This window comes from Somniosus microcephalus, chromosome 3, assembly GCF_052327205.1.
Source record: "Somniosus microcephalus isolate GS21.2 chromosome 3, FLI_Smic_1.0, whole genome shotgun sequence".
Taxonomy (NCBI): Eukaryota; Metazoa; Chordata; class Chondrichthyes; order Squaliformes; family Somniosidae; genus Somniosus; species Somniosus microcephalus.
This window is the reverse complement of record NC_140989.1, coordinates 340,487,147-340,506,481: the sequence shown is the minus strand read 5'-3', so window position 1 is coordinate 340,506,481 and position 19,335 is coordinate 340,487,147. Positions and strand designations below refer to the sequence as shown.

Sequence of the window (19,335 nt, the reverse complement as noted above, 5' to 3'; positions counted from 1 at the left end):
TCCAACACGGGCTATAAAAGAATGGGCGATTCAGAGCTGGTAACTGGGTTATCTTTGATACTAAAGAATCATGATATTGATCAGAATGCCCAGTAGACCTTGGCTGAAAGTTGACCCTGTATACAGTCAAGAATGAATATTCATTAGGCACACACTTGGTCCAAATGTCAGTTATAAAATTCATAAATCCCCTTCTGCTACTTGCAGCAGTGAGAGCAATTTATTTTCTATCATGGAATCCATATTTGAAATAATTGGAAGTGAAGTCATAATTCTTGTGATGGGACTGAAGTTTACCATCCCTTCATTCCTCACCCAACAGTCAACTCCTAGTCCTTTTCTTATAAGAAGTTTTTCTAACTCTAATACCCCTAGGTGGACTGAGCCAAAGCTAGTGGAAGAATGCTGTTGCTCACGTCGGAACCCTTCATATGCTTGTGTCCGGGGAGTCCTGGGTGCTCGAACCTGCGCAAGCCCAGCAGCAGACTGCTGCACCTCGGCTACTGCCGGAGAGTCTGGCCCAGCTGACTTGCTGGCTGCATGGTGGGTATTGGTTGAGAAGGTGACAAAGGAGTGGACATGCCGACACCCAGAGAAGCCAATATGTACCATCCCCATGGTGCCACTGCCACTCCTGTAGGGCTGGGGCTCGCCTGCAGGACAGCAGAATGCACAGCCCCTATCTATAGTCCAGCAATCTGTCCAAAGTGGATTCCCCCACCAGAGTCTCTCGCCATTAAGAAAATGTTCCAATTTGTATGTCTTGGATCCACAGTGGATGACCTCACAATTTCTGCCCCTCTTCTCCCCCCCCCCCCCAGCATTGAACTCCATTAGCCACGGTTCGGCCCACTCGCAGGTTGCTCATGTCTCTTTGTAACTTCCAGGTTGATTCCTGGGATGAAGGGGTTGATGTATGACGAAAGCTTGAGCAGGTTGGGCCTATGCTCATTGGAGTTTAGAAGAATGAGAGGTGATCTTATTGAAACATATAAGATTCTGAGGGGGATTGACAGGGTGGATGCTGAGAGGATGTTTTCCCTAGTGGGGGTATCTAGAACTAGGGGGCATAGTTTCAGAATAAGGGGTCACCTATTTAAGACTGAGATGAGAAGGAATTTCTTCTGAGGGTTGTGAATCTTTGGAATTCTCTACCCCAGAGAGCTGTGGAGGCGGAGTCGGTGAATATATTCAAGGCGGAGATTGACAGACATTTGAACTACAGGGGAGTCAAAGGGTATGGGGAGAGAGTGGGAAAGTGGTGTTGAGGCCAAGATTGGATAAGCCATGATCTCATTGAATGGCGGAGCAGGCTCGAGGGGCCGATTGGCCTTCTGCTCCTGTTTCTTATGTTCTGATCCCATCTACACAACTTACTGTGCCTCTTAACTTAGTGTTATCTGCAAACTTGGATTATACAACTCTCCATTCCTTCATCAAAGTCATTGATATATGTGGGGAGAAGCTGAGGTCACAGTACAGATTCCTGGGAAACATCACTTGTCACATCCTGCCAATCAGAGTACATTCCCTTTATCCTGCTCTCTGCCTCCGACCTTCCAACCAATTACGAACCCATTTTTGTTAATCTCTTGTGCGGAACCATATTAAATGCCTTCTGGAAGTCCATATTGACGATATCCATAGACATTCCTCTATTCACCTTGTTCATAGTCTCCTCAAAAAATCAACTAGATTAGTCCGAGATGAACTATCCTTCACAAATGCATGCTGACTGTTTTTGATTAGCTCATGCTTGTTCAAATGTTCAATCCTTCTTTCCCTGATGATAGATTCCAGTAACTTCCCCACAACTGATGTTAAATTTACACTAAGGCCGCGATTTCCCCCACCTTGGCGGGTCCGTGGCAGGCGATGTCGGTGGTGGGTCCTGACCTCGCTGCTGGCTCCAGCCCGCTGTGTAGAATGATTTTACGTTGATTGGGCTTGTAAAGCCCACCCAGCGCATTTGCCGGCCAGTTGAAGGAAGCAGGTCTGATGACGTAATTTGATGATGCATCATCAGCCTGTTTCTTTAAAGGGACCGTGCACAAATTCACTTTGACATTTGTGCTGTTAGTGTTCTACAGCATTGAGGTGCTGCAAACACTGACGAGCACTGCACAGAGGTGCACGGCTGCACCCAGGCTCTCCCATGACTCCCTCCATATGCTTATGGAGGGAGTCACAGCACACAGGGAGGTTCTCTTCCCTTCCAATGGGCAGAAGAGACCTTCCCAGGAGACCAACGCAGCCTGGTTGCACATTGCACAGGAGGACACAAGCAGGGATGTCATCAGGAGGACCAGGCTGCAGTGGTGCAAACCTTTCAATGATCTCAGTAGATCACGAAACATTACTGCAAAGCCACACTCAACCTCATCCTGCTGTGCCACTCATCACATCCCTATCACTCTGCCTTCCCTACCCTACTCCTCACATCCTTACACCAACTTACCTTGCACCACCACCCATCCCTTTCAATCTGCATTATCACTTCCCCATCTCACTCGCCACCCTTCACACTCACCAACATCCTAGTCCAATCATACCAACTAACAACACACAAGGGTAGGCACTTGTGTGTTTTAGCCAATGTTCATTTGAAGTTTCTGTTAATGTGGTGTCAAGCATTGAAACCTTTATTTTCAACACTTTGCGTTCTTGGACTGATCTGTCTGCACCTTTGGAAGTGGCTTAGTGAGTTACAGTGAATGGTGAGACATAACGGTACCCCCTGCAATGGTGATGAGAATGAAAGGAATGGTTTGGGCATTGTAGGGATGTTTTATGGTGTTGGTGTGGGGTGGTGCCAACCTGGAGCTTCATAATGCTGTACACTCTGGCTGCCATAAGTGAAGTAAATGTGGCCATGGTGAGGCCATCCCTCGCATCCCAGGCAGCAGTGTGGTCGGGTGCTGATGCTCGCTGTCCTGTGCAACATTAGTTGATTGCGGAGAAGGTTGGTGGTGTTGTTGGTGCTGCTGGTGTGCCTGGTGCTGCTGGTGTTGGGGCTGATCGTGGTGGGATTCTGAGGACCAAGGTGAGATAGTTTCCAGGGCACCGATGCTGATGTAATAGATGGCAGGTGAACTTGAGATGACGGAAGCGATCTGTCAGTAGTGAGAGAGGTTGTTCCAATGAGGTGACACTGGATAGATAGTTTACTCCAAACACTTGCAACCTGCATAAAGCTCAATCTGTGTTCCAAATGCAGCAAGCAACAGCTTCTGAGCTTGGAAAGTGAACAGCTGTGAGATGGGAGCTTTTATAGCACATTTGCAGCTGTCAAGTAATGAAATGATTCCATGATCATACAACTCCCGACCTCCTTACCGGACGTGATCTCCGAGCAGCGTGGACCCCGTGGGCGACCTCATAAAATGGTACGGTGAGCTCATAATACTTAATGGGCTGTTAACAAGGCCATAATGACCTGAATTGCCTCGCCCATCGCTGTGTGTCGGGTCTTTTCAGTGCTGACAGACCTGACCTCTGGGAAAGGCTTGTGGCGATGGGTTGACAGCAGGGTCCCAACCCGCTGTTTAAAAAAATATTTCCCACCCGACCCACCACGAAACGTGCCCACTGACTCCCCCCCAAAAAAAATTCCCCCCAGAGTTCCTCCCTGTGACTTCGTTTTAGCTGCTCTTTGCATTTTGTCCTCTTCCTCCACTGTTAAAACAGATACAAAGTACTCATTTAACAAATCCTGAGATGAGAACACTGTGAAGTTAATTGTACCCACTGAGCACCATGACTCATTTTGGCACAGACCGAGATGAAGCCTAGGTCCTTCCTGGCCTGTATAGCTTCATACCGTACCATCCATTGTATATACCCAGTTAATTTTCAAGGGTCTTACACATGTCAATGTAATCCTAGCTATGTAGTACTTTGTGTTTGGTGTAGGACAGAAGCAGTTTTGTGTTGTCCTATTTGACCATAATTTTGTACAACTGAAATTTGTGGATACTATATAAAGCATTTCAAAATAAGTGATTTTAAATAGCTCAGTAAAGCACTTCCCTCCAATTAAGCCAACTGTTTGTGAACTTCAGAAACACTATTGGATCTAAAGTATTTTCAAAGCCAGGATAAAATATGAAGCACCAATAATTGAGGATTGCGTTTCTTTTTCTCATATTGTGGCTGGCTACTGGAACACATTTCATATCCCATTTTTAAAAGCTGTGAACTTGAGAAGGCATTTTTTCAGCAGATTTTTACAGGATTCAGAAATTACGCTGTTTGTAGGAGCTGTTTTTGTACTTGTAATTGGACATACCATGTAAACTGTACACTTGGCATACGTGGAAGGTAAAAGCATAGTTTCCCCCCCACCCCAAAATTTGCATTTGTATAGTGCTGCTAATGTAATAAACATTCCAGATGATAAACTTAACAGAGAAAAAAGATGCTGAACAGTAGTAGAAGAAAAGTTCGAGGAGGTGGACAAGGGCATGGTTGAAGAGATGGGTTTTGAGGAGGTTTTTGAAGGTTGGGAGAGAGCTAGTGAGGTGGGTTTACGGAGAGAGTTCCAGAGTGTAGGGGCCAGTGTAGCAGAAGGCTTTGCCACTGAAGGTGGAGCAGTGGGGCTGCCAGTGTCAGAAGAGCATCAGTGCAAAAATACACCCAGAAATTCAGAAAGTATTGTACAATAATGGCTTTGACAATCAGACCACCATGCTAATATTTTAATTGCGCCTATTAAAATCTTCAGTACAAATATTTCATTACTTGTTTGAATTATACTTCATAAAAATATGATTCACTTAATAATTTATTTCTAAATTGTTATTTTTGTACAAGGAATTAATGGAGTTACAAAAATGTGTGTGGTTGTATTGTTAAAATTAAATCATTCATGTTTTGATATTTTGTTTCTCTGGATAAAAATATATTTCCCAGGCTGTGCAGTGAGTTAGAGCACCTACTGAATGAGTTCCTCTGAGATGGCCGCTGAGAGAAACCTGGGTACTATTTCCTCCTCCACCCACCCCATGAAGGGATGAAAATTAGAGGACTAGAAGTTTGGCCACTGACCTATACCTTCAAAGTATAGCTATACTGAGTAGTATTGGCAGAGGACTAAATACACCCTGCTGTCTCACCCGTATAGCTGGAGAAAGGTGTATAGCATATGGAGATTTAGAGAACAAAACGAGTTCCAAAGAGAAATTCCCCATGGAAGTTAAAAATCCCTCTTAAACGAGGAGTGGAGTTACAGATGAATTTCTTTTTATATATGTCTTGAGAAAAGTCTACAGTGCTGTTCAGCAATCGATCCGGTATCCTGCCTCCAGGGTAGTTCTATCAATGTGATAATTTGAAAATACTGTGGCCGGAATTTTCCTGTTGCCGTGTGTGTGGGTTTGGGGGCAGGTCAGCAGAAAAAATGCCGGAAATAGCGAGCGCGTCGGGAACCCGCCATCATCCCGCCGCCTCAAGCATTTAACTCGGGCAGCTTTGAAGGTGTGACACGGACCCGATCCGCAGAGGCGGGCAACCTCATTGAAATCATTAAGTACTTGTTCAGAGACCCTTAAGAATGATTTTAATGCCTGCTTCTGAGTTCGGGTACCTCGCCTGTGAAGGGGAGGCAGAAGCTCAGTAACCATTGGCGAGTTCATTCATTGATAGCTGGGAAAAGCACATAATTACTGCACCATTACCCGTCATTACTTGCCTCATGGAAAGGCTCTTGTTCACTCTCTATTTTGTCCACAGATTTAGATCTGTGCAGTTTGCAGGTCATTTTTGAAACTTCAGAAGCCACTCTCACCACGTTGCTAATCACTATCATAACATTGAGGGATTGGCCCTCTGATCTCCACTTTACCTGCCATCTACTACATCAGCAAGGGTGCCTCTTATATTGTCTCACCTTGGTCCTCGGAATTGGACCAAGGTGAGCCCCACCAGCAGCCGCAGCAACCACAACAGCAGCCTTCTCCTCAATGACCTGATGCTCCACAGGAGAGAGGGGGTCAACACAGGGCTGCACTGCACCGGAGGTGATACCCCCAACGCAGGTATAAAGACAGAGGACGTGACTGGGCGACAGTGCTTCAGGAGGCTCAGGCTATCGCAGAAGAACATAAGTACATAAGAAATAGGAGCAGGAGTAGGCCATTCGGCCCTTCGAGCCTGCTCTGCCATTCAATAAGATCATGGTTGATCTGATCTTGGCCTCAACTCCACTTTCCTGCCCGCTCCCCATAACCCTTGACTCCCCTGTTTTTCAAAAATCTGTCCATCTCTGCCTTGAATATATTCAATAACTCAGCCTCCACAGCTCTCTGGGGTAGAGAATTGCAAAGATTCATGACCCTATGAGAGAAGAAATTGTTTCTCATCTCCGTTTTAAATGGACGACCCCTTATTCTGAAAGTATGCCCCCTAGTTCTAGATTCCCCCACGAGGGGAAACATCCTCTCAGCATCTACCCTGTCAAGCCCCCTCAGAATTTTATATGTTTCAATAAGATCACCTCTCATTCCTCTAAACTCCAATGAGTATAGGCCCAACCTGCTCAACCTTTTCTCATAAGACAACCCCTTCAACTCAGGAATCAACCTAGTGAATCTTCTCTGAACTGCCTCCAATGCAAGTATATCCCTACTTAAATAAGGAGACCAAAACTGTACGCAGTACTCCAGGTGTGGTCTCACCAGTGCCCTGTACAGTTGTAGCAAGACTTCCCTACTTTTATACTCCATCCCCCTTGCAATAAAGGCCAATATTCCATTTCCCTTCCTAATTACTTGCTGTACCTGTATGCTAACTTTTTGTGTTTCATGTTCGAGGACCCCCAGATCTCTCTGTACTGCAGCATTCTGTAGTCTCTCTCCATTTAAATATTTTGCTTTTATATTCTTCCTACCAAAGTGGATAACCTCACATTTTCCCACATTATACGCCATCTGCCAAATTTTTGCCCACTCACTTAACCTATTATATCCCTTTGTAGACTCTTTGGGCTGGATTTTCATTGAGGAGGCGGGACTACAACTTTTGGGGTTTTAGTCCCGCCTCCATCGAGTTCTAGCCAACCCACGCAATTTTGACGTGATTGACCTTGTTGAGCCCGCCCAGCGGGCTCAGCAGGCCAATTAAGGGCCACCCGGCAACAGGGGACGTCACAGATTGATATTTCATCTGTCAAGACCTTTTGACAGATGAAATATCAGTGTTTCACAGCTGTTTGAAGCTGTCGAACATTGACAATCTGTACTCCAAGTTAATTCCTTCCTGTCAGGATGATTTAGAGATCTCCCCGGAACAGAAAGCTGAATGCTGGAACTTTTGACAGATCGCGGCCATTCTGCTTTCTGTGCCGGTGAGATGAGGGACTCCGAAGACCTGAGGGAAGGAAGGCTGTAAAGGTATGTAAATGTAAGTAAAACTTATTTAAACACACCAAACACACTTACCTCTGCACTCATGCACCCATCACTCACCTGAACACCGGACATCTCGACCCCTCCAAGCCCTTCATCCCGACGACCCGCCTTGCTAACTTGGCGTGGTTTGGAGTCGTCGGGAATCCCACATTTCAACAATGAAAATAGGGATTAGGCTAAAAACTGCCTGTTAACTACCTGTTAACAGGCAGTTAATTGGCACTAATCCCCTTTCCGCCTCGGGGAGGCGGGTCCCAGTGCGGGTCGGGTACCCGCCTCCTTTGAAACTGGCATGGAGGTGGGTTGGGGGCGGGATGGGTTCGTGCCCCCCGATTTTGGATTTTAACCCCCCACATGCCTCCAATCCCGCCTCCACAGCCCAATGAAAATCCTGCCCCTTGTGTCCTCCTCACAATTTGCTTTCCCACCTATCTTTGTATCATCAGCAAATTTGGCAACAGTACACTCAGTCCCTTCATCCATGTCATTAATATAGATTGTAAATGGTGTGGAGATGCCGGAGTTGGACTGGGGTGGACAAATGTAAGAAGTCACACAACACCAGGTTATAGTCCAACAGCTTTATTTGAAATCACAAGCTTTCGGAGTGCTGCTCCTTCTTCAGGTGAAGTGGAGAAATGCATAAAGACACAGCTTATATAGTCAGAGAATCATGTCAGATGTTTACAGGTAATCTTTCCAACAGGTAATCTTTCGGCAGTTGGAAAGATTACCTGTAAACATCTGACATGATTCTCTGACTATATAAGCTGTGTCTTTATGCATTTCTCCACTTCACCTGAAGAAGGAGCAGCGCTCCGAAAGCTTGTGATTTCAAATAAAGCTGTTGGACTATAACCTGGTGTTGTGTGACTTCTTAGATTGTAAATAGTTGAGGCCCCTGCACTGATCCTTGCAGCACCCCACTAGTTACAGCCTGCCAAATGGAAAAGATCCGTTTATCCCTACTCTCTGTTTTCTGTCTGTTAACCAATCTTCTATCCATCCATGCTAATATATTACCCCCAACACCGTGAGCTCTTATCTTATGCAGTAACCTTTTATGTGGCACCTTATCGAATGCCTTTTGATGGAGATTCTGAAGTATAATAGAAAGAAAGAAATGCCTTTCACAACCTTGGGATGCCCCAAAGCGCTTTACAGTCAATGAAGTACACTTTGAAGTAATGTAGAAAACACGGCAACCAAAATGTGCACAGCAAGGTCCCACAATCAACAATGAAATAAGTTACAAGATTATCTCCTTTAGGTGTTGGTTGAGGGATCAATGTAGTCCAGGAAACCAGGAGAACACCCCTGTGCTTCTTTGAATAGTGCCGTGTGATATTTTCCGTCCACCTGAGAGGCGGAAATTTCTATACGGTTTGTGGAATGAATGTATCATGTTGTTTCTTGAAAGTATGATCAACCTAACTTGCAAGCATTTTAGTAATTTACATGTATATTTGTCTTTGTAGCAAAGTGGCTTTCTGGCCAAGGTGCCAAAAAATGGAGAGGAACTGAAAGAAAATGTTGTTGACGTGGGAGATACTTGTTCACCAACTGTAACTATGGAAACTAGTGAGGACATTTCAAGATCTGAAAGTGCGTATGTGCCCAAAGCTATTACTATGGAAACAGAAGTAACAGAAAATGTCACTATTCATCAAAGAAAGGTTAATGTGACTGCTGAACGAAAATACTCTGGGTTAAAGGACCTAAAGCAAATCTTGAATACTTGCAGATTAACAACAGAAAATGTAAAAGAAACCAGTGATGGAAATCATAATGGCAATACCGATGACATAAACCAGGAACTTCAAGGTAAGGTTTTCAAAACGGAAGATTTAGGTCACGCAGTGCAAGTACCTTTGGAGTTTGAAACCGTGCCTTTATCCTATGAAATGCCAGAAGCGATTTATGCCATTATTCACAAAGAGCACTTCAAAGATTCTTCAACTGCAGTACTTGGTGATGCAGCTACTAATTTAGAGGTAGCAGGCCAGGACATTGCCAGCAAACCTCTCTCAGTGATTGCAGCTGCAGCAGCTGTAGCTGAGGTCAACCAGGAAGAAATGGTGGCGACCTTCCAAACTACAAATGAAGTTGGAAAAGAAACGGCTGCTCCTGCAGTCACTAGATCGAGAAAATATTCAACACCAAATCCATCAGCAATCAACCTAAATAAAGGAATACTAAAAACCTCTTCAGAAGTCAGTCAAAATGAAGAAAATGTTGAAAATTTCCCAACGATTGATTTAAGTAAATTGATCATAGATAGTTCAACTCTCTTAGCCGTCCCACAGGGCGATAAAGGCTTGGTCAGTCTATCGGCCACTAGTCTGCTTGGAGAAATAAAACCTTATTTAGCCAGAAACCGTGATCAAACATCGAACAAAAGTACGATGTATCAAAAAGTGTCAGAAACCATTCCGTCTGCTATTCAGAATGCATCTTTGCCAATCACCACTCCAGTGCAATACGTGGATGAATTAGAATCTGCCCATACAGATGAATTCAAACTCATCAAGAAACGTTCAAACACAAATCATCGTGATCGTGACTTAATTCAGGAAAATGGGCCAGCTGAAAGTTTGGCTTCTCTAAGTAAGAAACTTGTGTTGGAAATAATGGAACTGCAGCATAGATCACTAAAAGATAACCCTAACCAGAAAGATGAAGTGAAAGATGAAGTGAAAAGTAAGTCCAGGAATATTAAACCTCAATCTGCTAAACCAATCCAAGGAGAAGAAAACAAGACTAAAGCATCAGGGAACGGAAATGTGGACACAGAACATGTGGACTTTGCCGCTGCCCGCAAACAGTGGTTGATGCTGGAAGAGATCAGCAGAACTCGCAGTCGTAGGCCACCAGTCAAGCAGGAGAAAAATAAAACAGTGGCAAAACGTATTATTAAAGAGAAAAAAGATGACCCTTCCGCTACTAAACTAGTAAAAAGGGAGGCAAACTATTCTGCATCTTTAACATTCTCCGAAGATAAACTACAAAGCAGCACATCAGTAGGAATCAAAATTGATGAAGTAGAATGCTGGAGAAGTTCAACAAATCTAACTAAAAAGCAGGGTATACAAGCATCACAAGAGACTCATGGCACAATGGGAGATTTAGACCAGAATTTGTTATTGAACATAGCAGATCTTAGTCCTTGCTCAGAAGGGAGTGATTCTGGTCTAGATGACTCAACTTGTAGGTCTGAAGGTGACAATTTAACTGACACCGTATTTCAGAATGAAACTTCAAGTTCTGTGCCTGTGACGCATGAAAAAACGGAAACTCCCATTGAAAGAGAGATCCGCCTAGGTGTGAAACGGGAGGAAAGTCTAAGAAAGGCCAGAGGCATTATAAAATTTGCTTGCAACAAAGAATATGTAGAGATCAAAACTAGGCCACTTATTTTGCAGCCTGTTCCTTCCTCTTCGTCAAAAGTTAAAAATAATCAATTTGCTGAAATGCAGATGCAGCGTGAGATTTTACTTGAACGCCAACGGGAGGAGGACCTTGTACAGCAAGGAAAGATAAAGGGAACATATGATGAAAGTATGATTCCAGAGATTGAGGAGAGAAGGAGGTTCTTTGAGCAGCAATATTCTTTCTCACCACCACCCCTCAGTAAAATGTTCATCCCCCATATTAATGCTCCTGCCTCTTTGTTGGTTACACCTTCTATAATGAAAAAGTGTCCCTCCTATAATGAAGCGAAAGTTGCTAACGTTGTTGTATTGGAAAACAATGTATTGACTTCTTCAGAGGAAGACGAGACAGGAGTTACTGATGCTGTATTGACACGTAAATATCTAAATGTAGAAACTGCTAATGTTGTAATACTGGAAACACCAAATTTGATCATACGGCGTTCTTCAGACTTTGCCCTGTCTTCCATCTCATCGACTCAAACAGAGGACACATTGCAAAATAACCCCTTCTTCAAGCTCCGCTCACATGGATCTCAGTCCATTCTTAGTCAGGAGATCAGAGAAGTATTACAGCGAGAGGAAGAGCTACGTAAACAAAGATGCAATCGCCATGGTATGGCAACAGCATCTGAAAGCAGTTTGTCATCTTCACCTGCAGCTGATAATTTATCACCAGGTAAAATTGAACTGAATTAAATCTGCTTCTCCAGAAAATGTGAAAACTTTGATAATTCTTCATTTGGCTATACTCCATATATACCATACTTGTGATTAAAAGTATTTAAGTCGGAAAATTGATGATTGCCTAAGCAATTCCAGGCTTAAACCCCATGATTTTCCTTTTATTGTTCCTAAGACCAAACTCTTGTCATATTGACCCCAAACTTGCTGGGTCACAATCCCAGTGGGTACGCTGCAACAGTAATATCACCAATGTTTCTGGGATCAGTGGGAAGGCACCTCATTAGCATGAGCCAGATGGATGCAAGCGCCACTTTGAGCATATCTTTGTTAGCTATCTGCCCATGCTGTGGGAATCTCTAGCCTTGTTCTGCCTTGGGGAGGGGAGGTGGGGAGCATGGATCTTGCTTGGTCCCTGGTAATTGTTGTATCAGTCTCCTGAGCAAGGGGCTGATCTGTCGGATTGCAGTAGGATACTTTACACAAAGAGTGATAAGAATGTGGAACACACTACCACAAGGAGTAGTTGAGGCAAATAGCATAGACACATTTAAGAGGAGTCTAAATAAGCACAAGAGGGAGAAAGGAATAGAAGGATTTGCTGATCGGGTTAGATGAAGAGGGGTGGGAGGTGGCTCATGTGGAACATAAATGCCAGCATTGACCAGTTGGGCCAAATGACCCTGTGCTGCAGACTCTAATCTAATTCTACATATGTAATTTAAAAAAAAAATTTTTTTTTTGAGAAAGCCCACTTGCCTATAGGTGCAGGCCAGTTGACACAATATAAATGAGGCAGCAGGGGTGTTCCTGGCCTCCTGCCTTGTGATTCAGATCGGCAATGTGCTGGGTTTGCAGGAAACATGTCGCTGTAGCCTACTCCTGTACCGCCCCCCCCCCCCCCCCCCAACCCGCCACAGCTTTCCCATTTGAACACCCACCCAGGTTCTTAAGATGTCTGGGCCTAAGATGTCTACAACCACTCCTTTTTCCGCCCCTCTACTGGCACTAGGCCCTGCCAAGGAGCAGTCTTGTGCCAAGGGTTGCCAAGCCACAAAGTCTGAACGATTCTGAAATTGGACAAGAGCAGCATATTTCAGGTGCTGCTGTTTAGTTCTAAGATAGAGGTATGGCCAGGAAAACCCACCCTAAATCATTTTTCTCTGGTTGTGCCTAAAGTTTCATCAAGCCTTTAAACTGTCTAAGAATGACTCTGATAGTTTATACAAAGTTTCAGTATTGAAGCTTGAATAAAAATGGCGTTTGTTTGTTTGGTGCAGATTATCTACCATCCAATCATCATGCCTTTGACGATTCTGTTCACAGGTAACTTTGATCGAACTAAAGCCTTTCCAGCATCTCCTACTGAATCTATATTGGAAATAAAAAGACTTCCAAAATGCTCACTGGCCTTACTTGTTCAGAAATTTGAAAGGGCAGAATCCATCAACAAGAAAGATGATAGGATGGTATTTTTTCTAACAAAATAAATTAGATTTAAAAGCCAGGATATAACTTTATTGATCTGTTTCCAATAATCGTGGAATAAAGTTGGTAATTCTAAATATGTAGTAAGGGTAATATGTAGTAAAATGTTTCATTCTAAGGGCAATGTCTCAGTTTACATATACTACTCGTTTTTCTGCTTTTAGTAAAATTATACCAACACCAAAAGCTACAAATTCTCCTTTTAGAAGTGGAAAATGTGCTGCAGTAGCATGCAATTTTTTTAATGAATCTGCAGGAAGGAGAAGTTTTTAACCTTGGAATTTTATGGGATATTAGTTTCACCACAATGGCTACTTCGTTGTGCTTGCAATCAGACCACCCCACCAGCAGTAATTCTGCTGAAGTACTAGTTTGTGAGCTAATGAGGCATTTGACTGGTTAACTGAGGGTTGGATCTTCCCGGGTCCCACCCACATGATGTGGGGGGACCTGGGAGATGGCTGGAAACCCGGAATGTCAGGTTTCCCGGCACGCTGTGGAGTTTTAACTGGCTTCCAGTCATGCGGGGAACTCTGAGAAGAAGGCCCCAGCAACAGGCAAGTCCTGGGCCCAGGATGGTTTTGAGGGGGGGCAGCCCAAGCCCAAGCCCAGGGGGGTTCCAGACCCGGGGAGGGGTGTCCGGTCCCTGTCCTCGGGCGGGGCGGGGGGGGGGGCGTTGCGATCCCTGGGGGGGTTCAGATTCCCAACCCTGGGGCTGTGTCGCTAACCCCGGGGGTGTTCCAGGCCTGGGGGGGAGGGGGTCTGATCCCGGACCCTGAGGAGGGCCAGGCTGATGGCGGGGGAGCTTGGGGGGCCGGGAGGAAGCCCTCCTGCTCGTCCCGGCCCAAAAGCTTTGCTCCCCGAGGCTGAGGCCGCCTCGTTGCAGCCACCGGGAATCGGGAGCCCCGGCCACCTGCAGTAAAACCTGCAAAGCAGGTTAAAGTAGAGGCTTCAGGACTCATTATCACATGTAAATTGCCAACCCACCTCCTGGCAGTGGGTTGGCAGTCGCTCCACCCCCCGTCCCGCCTGAGTGAAAGGTGAAAGTGGGCGGGTTGGGGTCGAGGTTCACATTTTTTCAACTTTCACTTCCCCTCCCCCCCACGCCTCCAACCCACCTGTTCTTACCTCTGAAAATTCCAGCCTGAGTGCCAGTTTGGCTCTGCAGTCGCATCTTTAGCCTTTTGAGTCTGATGGTTGTGAGTTCAAAAAGTGTAAATACATAGGGGGCGAAATTCCCCTCGATTGCACCTCCGAAGGGAGGCGCTTGCAAATGGTTTTGCCCCCTCACCCCCCCCCCCCCCACCCCGAGGCGATAACCGTGCCTCCCACGAAATTTGACAGGAGGTTAGTGGCGGCGCTACTGGTTTTCACTCCGATCTTCTGCGCCTGGAGAGATCATGACATCATTTCCGGGCGCATTGCCCCGTTAGCGCTTCCGATGCAAAACTCCTGTTTTTCGCCTGCCTGTACGCCTCTTTTTTAGCGACAAGTTCGGTAGGCATTTTCCAAATGGGAGGCCTATGGAGGAGCGCTGTTTAAAGGCGTCCACTTCTGGTTGTTGTTTGTGTCGGCCAGGACCGAACTTTTTGCTGTTCGGAAGCAAAGAACCCTTTTGATTATTGGAAGCATTTTTGAGATTTCAGAATTTGCTGCTGAATAAGGAATCTTCATTTGCATCAAGGGTGTGATTTGTTGATTATTAGGCAGTTATTCTCCGAGCAATGAAAAGGGTCTGCAGTCTGTGTCTGTTCTCCTCGAAGCAAGCAAAGCTGCAAATGAGCATCCGGTGAATGATCGGAACTCCCCTTTAAGAGCTGCAAAGAAACAGTGCGAGTGATCAAATCTGTTTGGAACTCACCTGAAATTCGGCAGCTCTCTGGTGTTAGCGCCCCACTGAGGACATTAGCGCTTGATTTAGCGCCCCTCTCCCTTCCTGGGGCGATGTCAGGGAATTTAGTTGAGGCTCAGAATCATTAGCGCCAGGTGCTAACTTTTCAAACTTTTTGCAGTTAGCGCCCCAAATGGCCCTCATGGGGAATTTCGCCCCCATAATCTAGGCTGTCACTTCAGTGTAGTGGGGAGTGCTACCTCTCTAATGAGAGGTGTTAAACCAAGGGCGGAATCTTACCTTCCAGGCCGAGTTCGAGGCAGATCTGCTGGTTTTCGGGTTCCAGTCCCACCCCCAGCGACGTCTGACGAACTGACGCTATTTTGCCCTGATTGGCCTTGTTAAGCCCACACTGCGGGCTTATCGGCCAATTAAGGGAAAGCCGGTGATGTAAGCCCCCAAAGTGCGGACCAAGTGATATACAAGGTCGACGTCACCGGCTTGTTGTAAGAAGGACAGACCAACTAATTGAAGTCACAACGGTTTATTCAGGCCTGGGGAGAAGCTTTCAGATCGCTGTCTGAATCCAACTCCACCGATTCCCTAGCAACAATCACAGTTATACAAAAATCAAACCCCTGCCCTAGGGGCGGGGGTAAAGCTTATCAGCATATACAGAGTTATAGCTAAATGGCAATTATAAACCATGACATTTCCTCTTCCTGCCGCCCACAAATCCCACATTTCAGTTATCAATTGGTCCTGTCACCTCCTGTGACTGTGGGCCTCATCTTAATTACTTTACAACCATCCAGTTGCCCGTAGCCAGGTGGTTTTGCTTGTTACATGTTTTCTTAAATCTCTGCAAAGCACAGATTCTGGCCTTGTTCTCAGGTTACTTCTGCAAAGCAAGCACATCCTCATTAGTCCCACCATACTTTGATGTAATGGAACCCTGTTGTGAGTTTACAACAAACAAATTCTTCGATATGTTATCTTGTATATGTGCTGCCTCGCCTGACCGAATAGGCATCCTCCCTAATCTTCCCACGAGTTGCTCTGCAGTTTAATCTCTCAGCAGTTGAAGTCACCTAATCATGTTTTAAAACTTAGCTGGGTAAATGCAATATACAGACCTCTATATTGTTTAACTCAGGGTAGGGATTAACCCATTATCTCCACCTTGTACATTGGTGCTGCATTATACATATACTAACATAAAAACTAAGGTATAATAGTAATTTGGTTACTTCAGTCCCCCCTTATGGCCCATTGGTCACTTTGACCCAATATGGCCAATATGCTATATTTTAAGATTGTTTGCTATGAGTACCGTCGCCCTGGTGGTACCAAGCCAGGGTGTCTAGTACTCATACTTCCGCAATCCCAAACACAGTTTTCATAATAATTCTTCTCACGCCCTACCCCTTGTTTGTTGGTGGTTAGCAACAGTGTTTCTTTAAGTCTTAAAATTTCCTTTGTTTCCTGCCGTAATTTCTTCCAAGCTTCCTCTAACTTAGGAATTGCCTTGGGCTCTGGTATGACATAAGTTTCAACCTCTTTATTAAGTCCTATATTATCAAGTGACCAGGTTTTTGTTTCCTGTGGTCTTGGTGGGTGTATATATTGGTGTCCTATCTGTGTAGATATCTTTGGATCAAAACAAAAGTTTGGCTGGGGAATGGGACAAGTCAGATCTTGATATTCATATTTTCTGTTCAGTTGTGGTGACACAAAATGTCCCGTTGTTCCTTGGTGCTACCCTTGTCTGGTGTACCCCCCTTGGGTGTACCTCAAGGGTGCAATTGGTGATTTTTGTAAATCCGCACTCGGATGTGCCTCCCTCGGTGGGGGGGGGGGGGGGGTGTGCACACCCATGTCCTTCCCTTGTGGTGGCACCCGTCCATTACCACCCCCCTTAAGGTTCCATTCTTCTGTTTATTATCTTCATCCCTTTGCCAAAGTGCCTGGGTAGGGACATCATGATATTTAACCCAACTCTCCCCTTGTACCGCTCCTATATTAATCACATCGTATAGGGGCTGTCCCTCTTCTGGGAGTTGTGGGATGGCCAGTACAAAGCCAATCATCTTAGTCCATGGGGTCAGACAATTGCCTGCCCGGTATACTTGTCCCATTTTACGCCCCTTACATAGGCTTTTATTTGTGTCTATCCAAGGTTCCAGATCCTCATTAGTAATCCAATCAGGGATCTGTCCATTATTTATTTGCCTCATGTTATGCTGAGCATTCGACAGTAGCCATGAGCCATACATGGCACATACTAGTTCCTTATGGGTTTGGCGAGAAGCATTGTCAAGTCGATCAATAATTGTATTGATTGTTTCTGCATGGGGGGCTACTACCTCTTCCACCCCCAACAATTGCATTATTGTTTGTTTCCCTGCCAGTGCCAATTGCTGGCTATTTCCAGTAGCTTGTTTTAGTAACTTCTCTATTTTTGCTTGTAGTTCTTCTACTCCTTCGTTTACTCCTTCTATGTCCAAGCTATTAACTGTTGCTAACCCGGCCACATACCCTGCTCCGGCCATTTCCAATACTCCCCGTTTCTTACATCTTTGTAAGATAGATTTTCCCTGTGGACCCTCTAATTGTTTTACCCACAGGGAGTTCCATATTTGTTTTGCATCTCAAAAGTACTCATATTAATGGCAAGCTTAATAACTCTATGTGCCACACTAAAATACACCTCATCCTGTGTTCTCCTTATTACTAGTCCCCCTCGACAATGGCAATACTTATGTTCATCCCTAGGATCAAGACGAGGACATTCCACCTCATTCCGGACGTCCAGTGTTCCTGTAATTACAAAAAGGGGGCTGGTCGTCACCAGCCAATTAGAACGGATAAGAATAGAATAATTCTATCAGTTCAAAATGCTATACATCTGGTTCATGTTCTGTGGCTCTGTCTCCAGACATATCTGAAGATGCAAACTATGGCATATAACATTATCATCATACACGGCCCTATCATTGATATATGTGGTAACTCCCCTTCCCATTCTTTATATCTTCTAGTATACTCACTCTGCTCAAAAGGGCACCATCTCTGGTTTACTCATTGTCTTTGTTATATATGTTTAACTGAGTCCAGTGCTTCCACCTTCCTTTACCCGTTCCGGACTCATCTATACAAGCGCATGTGTCACTGTTCATTAATACTTCATAAGGTCCTGACCATCTGGGTGCTAGCCCTGGTTTGGCTGGTATTTTTGCCATCACCTTGCTACCTACAGCTGGGACCTCCTTCTGGTCGTCCCGTGTATCCTGTTCTAGATCCCGTATAATCTGTTGGTCTTTGGCCTCATGTCTCTAACTGTATAGATTTATCTTTGGGTAACAGGACAGCCTCCCAAGCAGCCTTCCGGCCATTTGAGACAGTGCTGCAATTAGTTTATAAGATAACTTCCATTTATCAAATCATAATTTTCCTTCTATCACTGTGGGGAAATATTAACTTAACATTAAGAAACTTAAATTTAATAATGTCCAATATCTTTAAATTCTATTCAGTAATACTGAAGTTGTTGCTTGGTGAACTCAAACAGCTGTCAGTGGAAAGGGTTAACTCCTTTGCAGGCTTTTGAAGGTGGAGCAAAACATTATTGCGTCACTTCACGTAACCTAAAAAAACATTCCTGACCGAAAGACAGTTGTGGTTTCACACTTTAACTAAACATGAACACTTGGGCTTCATTGGTCAGATTCCCTTTCTCAGCTGCTTGCTTAGCTGCCTCGTCTGCCATGCATTGCCCTGTTGGTGTTGGTCAGTAATCCTCTTGTGTGCTTTAATTTATTATTGCGCACTCTTTGGGTAGGAGAGAGGCGCCTACTAATTCCTTGATTATATTCTCATGTCTTATGGGTCCTCGTCCTGGTGTCATATATCCTCGCCTACTCCAGGCTACCATGTAATCAGACACCACCCCAAAGGCATACCGACTATCTGTATATGTTTACACTTTTTCCTTTGGCTAACCTCAGGGCTTCGGTGAGAGCCACCAAGTCTGCTACCTGAGCCGATAGGCTTTCTTCTAGCCGACTTTTCCTTTTAACCTGTCCGTTGCCATTGTAATGATCCTTACTGTGGTAGTTATAGATGTGGAATGGCCTATTCTGGTCTGGTAAGCCCAGGGCAGGAGCACTTACGAGGGCTTGTTTCACTTTACAAAAGCTGTTTCATGGTCCACCAGCTCCTGGGATGGTTTCCCCCTTTGATCAAATCCTGTATAGGCTGGGCCATTTCTGCATATTCTGGGATAAAGTTCCGGCAATAATTAAATAGCCCTAGTACATGCCTGACCCCCTCCCCTCCCTGGCGCGGTCCCTTCCTGCTGCCATCTCTGAGGGCTTCCCCTTTTCATTTCACAAACCTTGTCCTTTGGCTTATTCATTACCCCGATATTCCTTTTATCTGTATGGCGCACCTCAAAGCGCAAAGTCATTTTCCTCACAACTTTAGCTTTTGTATT

At 44.9% G+C, this 19,335-nt stretch overlaps 1 protein-coding gene across 4 annotated transcripts in view; it reads left to right on the top strand.

Annotated features, from left to right (window-relative positions):
- LOC147122285 (uncharacterized) overlaps window positions 1–19,335 on the top strand; it is a 69,078-nt gene that overhangs the window by 39,768 nt on the left and 9,975 nt on the right. For all 4 annotated transcript variants that reach the window (XM_085983249.1, XM_085983250.1, XM_085983251.1 and 1 more), the window contains exon 2: window positions 8,885–11,516. In XM_085983249.1, the coding sequence (XP_085839375.1) occupies window positions 8,885–11,516 (2,632 nt within the window). The remainder of the gene's footprint in view (window positions 1–8,884; window positions 11,517–19,335) is intronic.